Here is an 8,647-nt window from a genome sequence, read left to right as displayed (position 1 = left end):
TGTGTATATCATTGCTACTAAATGGTTATTCCTAATTTCCTATTACATCATCCTCTATGTATATATCATGCTTACGGTGCTCTTGATAGGCACATACGCCTTATTTGGAAGTTTACTGTACAAGGAATGGCCTAATCCAGTAATCCATCCGTGCTTAGTACTTAAAGTATAACGCAGCCTAGCCAATAAACTACTTAATGTTCTTTGTTTGCTTAAAGCTGTACACAACAATATAATAGTACTGGCCATCGAAGAAACTAATTAGAGCCTTAATGAATTACCTCAAATCATGCTTGAAGTTTCAACTACTGTACCAAATGTGCATGCATCCAAACTTGCCAGGCGTACCAATTTTCAATCGGCTAGCAGCTCGGCTCATGCATCACCTAATCCAATCATAAACATTCTCCTATTCCTTTCTCGGGCTATTATTAAATTCTCTTGTAAATATTTTTTTGCACATTTTCATGCCTGATCATTGGCAAGAAAATAGTGGGTGACAGGGTGAGGACAGAGGAAAGGAAACAGAAAGGCTCGATAGGAACAGCATAGATTAGTCAAGTGCTTGAATTTTTTAAGTATAAAACGAAAGGGACATATGTTCTTATTCCAGCTAACCATCGTCTTTCCTGACTGAAAAAGGTTATTTTTTAATAAACTCTAACTAGTATTTATCCCAGACTCTGCATGAGCTATGTTCTCAACCATCCATCATTATGAGTTCCAGTCCCCGACTGATAAAAGTTTGCTAACAAAACAGCCAAACAAAATAATGAACACAAACTTATACGGGATAAAATGAATTAAGTGCAAATTCCATTAGTAGACATCCACCTATGATTGACAAAGATGTCCACCGACCATCACTTTCAACATATATGCAACATGCCCGCATCGTCTTTATCTGAAAAATGTCTCCTTTTGTATAGCTAGCACCAAGAGCGGATCCATTGTGTATTGAAAAAGGATCTAAGCTTTGTTGGTGAATTGGAGATTATTGACAGGATCACGTTTACATGCATGCCAAATATATCTCCTCTTTGGTGAACATCTGATGTGGAATCACACAGTAGTGGAGTTCTCTTTTAACTAAAATGATAAGCCTCATGTGTTTTTCACTACTGTAAATTACATCAGTTGAGTCATCATGTGACCACTGGAGTTTAGATGTGGCTTTAGGAACCCACCATTAAGTTTGTGATTTGCACTTCTGCAGAGATTCACACGAGGCATGTTGCTTTCAATTACAGTGTAATTTTGTGCACAAAGATGTTAAAGCGTATACTTATTATTTAACCTCGGTCCAACACATCAATGACAAAGGGCGTACCCAGTGCAGAGAGCTCCCGCTCTGTGCGGGGTCTGGGGAAGGGTGTTAGTGGCAAACGTATAGTTATTATTTAACCTCGGTCCAACACATCAATGACAAGTGACATTATTAGCTAACAAAATAAGCCCATTGATTGATTAGACCACTGGTCTGAGGGATTTAATATGTTAGCTCACATTTTGGATATGGATTGGATTGGTGTGGGTTTAGGTGTTGTTTGACAAGCCATGGATGTTGACTCATTAACAGGGGACAATGCCAATTAAAATCAGGAATCAAATTAAAATATTGGTGTTGCCTGTCCAGTAGGTTATGTCATTACTTTCGCTGGATGATTGGGCATTGGCATGAATATTGTAGAATACATCGAATTATACTTCCTATCTAATTGATATAATACTCCTCAAAGATAGACTCGTTTTCAACAGGTTTAATTAGGTTCAGATTATGCTTTTATTTTGTTCGGTTATTTTTTATCTTTGAATTGCTGATCTAGTTTAAATAAGCAATGCATTGTGTTTATGTTTTTTTATTGAAACACTGCATGCCGAGAGCTACATAAGACCATAAACATCTATCATTGGGCCAGGATATGTGTATAAATAAAGGTAGGACATAGTGCAAAGTAACGTTATTTTGACTTGGCCTGGCCACAGACCTCTCTGCTATTATTTGTTGGTTTTCTCCCTCTCTCCATCTTAATGGAATGGAAGAGATCCTGCCTTTTTTTCCCGGAAGAGAAAATTGGTTCACGCCTTCGCGGCAACGCTACTGACTAAAATGTCCATGCTGTTGCTATCCAATAGTTTCAGACGTTTTTTATTTTGTAAATATAATAATAATGTAAGCGGTCTCGAATAATTGATAACACCAGATGGCTCCTCTGTTTTTGTTAGGCAACAGTTTGTTGTCTCTTGCATTTCACATTTGTTTCTCTTGGACACTTAAGTGAACTTCAACTTCAAGTGCAGTTATATGTGTTTGTATGAGTTATTAATAGCTCATTGGTTAGCTTGTTGATAACCATGCTATCATAACAGGGATTGACAGGATGGTGAAAGTCTAATGTGATGGATGGTGTGGCATTGTTGAGTAGAAAACCAGCTGCTCCAAGAATTATTTTGAACTTAAATTATGTTTCGATAGTCCCTGTAAGATTATGTTATCACCAATGTGAAGTTGTAATCCTTCCCAAGGCTCATAATATTATTAAAGAAGTGCTTCTATCTATATCCATCCATCCACAGTTCTTCCTTTCTAGTTTTGAAAAAAAAAGAAGAGAAGGTCATGCCATAAATAAATAAAGATAAATTAGAAGGACTTGCTGGGCCAACCAGGGAGGGCAGTCAGTTCCAATGTGATAAGAGTGCAGCCTGGGATTCCTGTGGCTTCATGACAAAAGTTTTCAAGTGAAGACAAGGCCCTATACTTCCTCTCTCTCTCTCCCTCTCTCTCTCCGATAGGGAAGAACAAAATCACAGTACAAAAGCAGGCTATGAGGACAAAGTATATCGTCCTCTGAAACTGGGGGATTGGCACACCTAAAGAAGCTGAAACTATTACACTGTCATATCAAACAAGAAGCTGCGGCGTGTGAGCAAGAGCTACTCAGAACAGAAACGGTCAAGCCTGCCTGCCCTTCAACTCCTCCAAAGCTACTTCGTCGTCGCCAGGGCTCTTTCTTGTTGGAGGGCTCCCAATCCTGGTATGTTCTTTGATTTGACTCCACCTTCTGTGCATGTGTTTTCTGAGTTAGTGGTGTGCAGCATCATGATCAGCCGATTTGATCTTTTTTGCGTTCTGGATGCAGAAGCTTCTAGGTTGCTGGTTAATCTACAAGAAGAGCAGAAGAATTTGGGACACGGATATCTGTATATAGGAGCTCTGAGCGTGCTGCACAGGATGGGAGAGACTAATAGTTCTAGCCATTCAAGGCAGGATCCTTGTGCTCTTGGCTATGGCTTCCATGGTGCCATCGCCAATTCTACTCCTGCAAACTTCTTGTAAGAGCACCTCTTCCTCTCTCTCTCTCCTCTCTCTTTTCCTCTCATATTCTGTTTGGCATCTTTCTTCAGTTTTGGGGCCAGATTTTTTGCAAATGAAAAGGCAAAGATGAATGAACTGCAGCTTGATTGCATTTGTTTCAAGTTTATGAATTTTTTTGCATGAGTTCCTCAGTTTTAATTTCTTGATTCCTCTCTGTCTGTATCTTCTGTCACATTGGTTCCTCATCCTTTTCTACCCAACGACGTTGCTCATGCTTCCTGCCTCTAACATTTCTGCTCTACCTCTAATGGTTACTGATTGCCATTTCACATGCCTAGCAGTGACCAAGAAGGAGCTGCTTATTTTGGAGAGCTGGAAGAGGCTTTCATGCATCAGGTTGCCTCACTCACAAGAACTCAACAAACTGCAACCACCTCCACAGCTCATCATGGAGACATCAAGCGTATGCCAATCTCTCTTTCTCTGCTTTATTAGTCGTTTTCTCTCTCCCTCTCTCTGGCTCTGACCAAGACCAAGAAAACACACAACCGTTTCTCTCTCTGGCTACTGGGCACTGGCCAAGGCCAAAAACGCACAACCTTGTGAGGCACTTTTGCAATAGTTAGGGCATTGTAGTCAAAAGAAACCATGCAAGAGCAGCAGGAGTGGCAGCTGTGCAGCCGTGCTACTTGTGTGTGGTGTGACTACCTTGTGATTCCCTTCCCTCCTCTCCTCTCTCTCTCTCTCTCTCTCTCTCTCTAGAGAGTGCAACAAGTTGATCTCCATGGTAGTACAAGTACCACACTACCAACTCTCCGGCTCTCTGTGGGCAAAAGCTAAGAGAATAAGTTCCGTTCACTTTCACTGCCACAGTGGTCCCACTTACCTTCCCTTGTGATCCCAATGCATCCTTTCAGTTTCATCTCTGGTACTGGGATAGATGTCTTGATCTCCTCTCCCCTATGATATCTTCTTGCAGCCTTTCCCACTGCTGCTACTGTCACAGCTGCAACGGCTACAGCTAGGCCACCTCCTACACTGGACATCTTCCCAGCTTGGCCTGTGAGGTCTCTTCACACACCCAAGGTATGGACTAGCTACAAGTAGAGTTATCCCTGCTTCTAACTAGTATACGCAAGAACACAACTTTGCAACTGCTCCCCCTTTTGCTTTTACACGTTAGGAGGGCTCAAATGTGACAGCAGACAGCACAGACGACTCGGAGAGCAGCAGCAAGAACAACAGCAACCACTCCTCAGATCAGCACGGAGCAGCAGCAGACATGCAAAGCCAGTTTGATCAAGTTTCACAGCAGCAGCAGCTTCAGCACAAGGTACGCATTTCTCTGTGGATGCATCTCACGTTTTTTTTTGACGCATTTGACTTCTTTGGTTGTGTTCTTTGCTTCTGCATCCATCTGACTATCTCTCCTGCATGGCTGCATCCTCATCAGTCAGCAATGAAAAAAATGCAATGTATAGTAGTATATCTTGTTCCCTATCCTGTTCTCATGTCGCTAGCTAGCCCACAAAGTCACAATTTCCAAGATGTTCATGCAGCTAGCTAGTAGTACATGCTCTCCTATTGGTAGAAGAAGACATTATTCCATGGCATTTATGGTCTTACTGCTCCCAAGATCACCAATCCCAACATGGATAGGTGAATCTTTTGCCCCCTAGCCCCCTATAGAAATAAGATGATTTTCTACTGCTTCGCTGATGTTTTTGCACTGGATTAATGTTTCTGTGTACTGCTAGTATTTAGATGGAGAATATGATCCCTTATCTTTGAAAATTTTATAGGATGACGGACAACATCCTCTACAAGAACTAGTCATTCTAGTTATTCATCTAAAATAAGAGCTAGCTAGTCCTCTAGAGCAATGGCATTTTGCTATATAGGTGTGTGGATAAGTTGAGTAGGCTAGTAGAGGATACGTTAGGTAGTGCATGATAGATCATGTACTGCCATTGGTGCTGCAATAGGAGACAAGTTAGTATTCTTACAATATTATTTTTGTCTCTAGCTTACAGAATTGTGCCCGAATAGAAATGAACCAGCTGATGCTTAAATAATGGCAACTTTGGGTCAGTGGCGCTTTAGGTACTTTCTGGTCAATTGATCAACTGCCAAGATATATTGGGTGAAAACATTATATATGAACTGCATGATTCACACTTAACCGAAAGAAACTTTGCGAATTAGGGCGTGACAACAACATGAACAAAAAGCAAAACCAAGTTTTGTTTGTTGTAAGAGTGGGTGGCTTCCACCAAATGTACACTACTGTTTTTTTATTTCTGATTGATGTAACGTGAATGTTGATATCCTGCTATTTATTGTTTACGCGGGGCGCACACAGATGAACAAAAATAGTGTTATGTCATTTTTCTCCTATCGTCTAATTGTACTCAGGTTTACTGATTTTACATGTTGTGACTTGTTCATGTATACTTGCGGTATGCAGAACATGGCTACTAGTTCCACTCCAAGGACTGGCAAGACTCCTGATCCAAAGGTCTCTATCTGGCTCTTCCAGTTACCTATTTGCAGTAGTTCATTCTCAGGTTGACGCCATGCAAGCTAATGAAGATACATATGTACTTCAAAATCCTAGATGATGAGTTTGATCTTGTCTCTTCGTGTCAGCAGACAATCAGAAGGCTTGCGCAGAACCGAGAAGCTGCACGCAAAAGCCGGCTGCGAAAGAAGGTCAATATTGAGCACCATTTACTTAGAAACTAAATCATTTAACAGTGAGTTTACCAAGTTCTTGACAGTTAATTTTGTCAATGTGCTATAGGCTTACATTCAGCAGCTTGAGAGCAGCAAACTGAAGCTTGCTCAGATAGAACAGGACATGCAGAGAGCACGTTCCCAGGTACACTGTAGTTTCTAGGTCTGTGAGTTGCCTTCTGACTACTAACTGAACATCTGAATCGATGAAATCTGTACTCGTGTGTTTTCAGGGTATCTTTCTTGGAGGAGCTCCAGGTGCAAACACCAGCTCAGGTGCCTAATCTGATCCTCATTTCTCAACGTTCTTGTGCGTTGTTGGAGATATAAGTACCAACATTTTTATAGTCCACTTGCCTCACCATCAATGTCCAGGCGCCACAATGTTCGACGTGGAGTACGCCCGTTGGCTGGATGACCATGGCCGGCGCATGGCCGAGCTGCATGGAGCTCTGCATGCGCACTTGCCCGACGGTGACCTCAGAGCCATCGTGGGTGACACCCTGACTCACCACGATGAGCTGTTCCAGCTGAAGGCGCCGGCAGCAAAGTCTGACGTGTTGCACCTCATCACCGGGGCGTGGACAACCCCTGCCGAGCGATGCTTCCTCTGGATGGGTGGATTCAGGCCATCAGATCTGGTCAAGGTAGGAACTCGTCTGATAATCTGAATAGAAGTATAGAACAACTGATGTCAAAGTCAAACTGCCTGCACTATACATACTGTACATAACTGCATTCACATAGATTGATAAACTGAACTCAGTCTTAATACTTTTCAATACTTAAATAACAAGATTTTTTCAACCAACAGTAGGAAACAATGAACTCAGTCTAAATCTGACATCATTTTAGTACAGCAAAATTTTCCATGTTCAGTACAGATACTTTTTCATGTTGCTGCAGACGCTGCTACCCCAGCTAGATCCCTTGACTGAGCAGCAACTGGTAGGCATATGCAACCTTCAACAGTCATCACAGCAGGCAGAGGAAGCTCTCTCCCAGGGCCTGGACCAGCTGCATCAGTCACTAGCTGACACCATGGCCGGTGGATCTCTGATTGACGACACCAACATGAGCTTCATGGGTCAAATGGCCCTTGCCCTTGGCAAGCTGTCCAACCTTGAAGGTTTTGTGATACAGGTTATGGTTTCACATCAAAACCTCACTCCTGATCATTATGTCAGTGATATATAGTCCTCCACTCAACTTCGTAGATGAGCAAGTAACCACTTAAATAGGACTTCCAGGAGTTATTTTTAGACAACATCAAGTTTAATTATTCAATACTATGTAGCTCACTCATATCTAATCGGCTTTATGATACCATCAGAATGTATAAATGGTGAAGTTTCGTGTCTGCGTTGTGGAAAAGATATGAGTTGTCAACTAAGCATGTAATGATATCTTTTGGAAATGCATCTGTCCAATGTTCCTGCAACATGTGCTAAAGCTAGATGTGTAATTTCCAGGCTGATAACTTGAGGCAGCAAACTCTTCATCAGATGAACCGGATTCTGACAGTTCGGCAGGCAGCTCGATGTTTCTTGGCCATTGGCGAGTACCACAACCGCCTCCGTGCCTTAAGCTCCCTCTGGGTTTCTCGGCCTCGAGAGTAAGTACCATGCAGTGCAATTCCTTCCTCAGTCTTTAGTTGGTTTAAGAAGTATCCAACCTCTAGTTATTTTTCCTCTTTTTTTTTTTTTTTTTTTTTTTTTTTTGAAAGAGATCCAACCTATAGTTGTTGAAGGTAGTATTGACTAATGAGTGAACAAATTGTATACATTAATTAATTTATATAGAGTTAGCCAGGGCTTCTGGATAGAGGATAGGTATACTAAATTAATACCATGGCGTTCCCTACTAAATCAGCAGGGAATGGACTGCCCTCCTACCAGGAATCAAAATTCAGCAAGCAACAATAACAAAAAAATAAAGTCCATACTCACCTAAAAGAAGGGCCATGCTATGGCATATTAGATGTTTGGCCAACTAACTGAACTCTACAAAACCCTAAAATAATTAGCTGAAGAGCTATAGCATATCTTTTCATTTTTCAAGATGCTTCCCTGATCAATTTATTATTGCTGGTGCCTGTATGGCGTGCAGGATACTGGTTGCAGATGAAGGCAATTGTGGGGAGATAGGCATTGCGGCACAAGCATCCCAAAGCCAATTTTCATCCTTCTGATTCACGCATGATTTAGAACTAACCTTCGTCTTAGGAGCAAGAGAGAAACGACTGGGAAGTGGAAAGAGAAGTTTTGGATGCCATCAGATATCTGAGAGGCACAGAAGAGAGCTGGGAAATGCATGAAGCTTTAGAACAGGGAGTGTTTCTGAAAATGTGCGGAACCTGTATGAGCAATTTCCGGACGTGAAATTGTTTAGTTCACTGGACTCGTGTCCAGTACTGCATATTCTTTTGGTTCTGTCCAGTCTATATATTCTCAAACAGCTCTGCCTTATGAAAGAATTCATTCGGCAACTCTACAGATAATTTCTGGTTACTGCATATCTACTTATCTACTAGTAATTTGTATGATTTTCTCCACTTTCTAGTTACCCATAAGGATTACTAATACACTATCTTAA

At 41.5% G+C, this 8,647-nt stretch overlaps 1 protein-coding gene across 2 annotated transcripts; it reads left to right on the top strand.

Moving 5' to 3' along the window:
* Window positions 1-978: 978 nt before the first annotated feature.
* LOC136508722 (transcription factor TGAL4-like) lies at window positions 979-8,647 on the top strand. 2 transcript variants are annotated; one of them, XM_066503479.1, is made up of 13 exons: window positions 979-3,035; window positions 3,141-3,333; window positions 3,658-3,779; window positions 4,296-4,402; window positions 4,500-4,649; window positions 5,784-5,834; window positions 5,969-6,028; window positions 6,120-6,197; window positions 6,286-6,328; window positions 6,401-6,699; window positions 6,959-7,195; window positions 7,525-7,667; window positions 8,162-8,647. In XM_066503479.1, exons 2-13 carry the CDS (start codon window positions 3,233-3,235, stop codon window positions 8,241-8,243), a joined length of 1,473 nt encoding a protein of 490 aa, XP_066359576.1. In that variant the 5' UTR covers window positions 979-3,035; window positions 3,141-3,232; the 3' UTR covers window positions 8,244-8,647. The 2 variants fall into 2 exon arrangements, with proteins under 2 accessions (XP_066359576.1, XP_066359577.1); XM_066503480.1 differs by having other exon boundaries at window positions 980-3,035; window positions 6,428-6,699.

The sequence above is a fragment of the Miscanthus floridulus genome, chromosome 15 (genome assembly GCF_019320115.1).
Source record: "Miscanthus floridulus cultivar M001 chromosome 15, ASM1932011v1, whole genome shotgun sequence".
Lineage (NCBI taxonomy): Eukaryota > Viridiplantae > Streptophyta > Magnoliopsida > Poales > Poaceae > Miscanthus > Miscanthus floridulus.
Note: the sequence above shows the minus strand (reverse complement) of the source record. Positions and strands in the feature narration are given on the sequence as shown.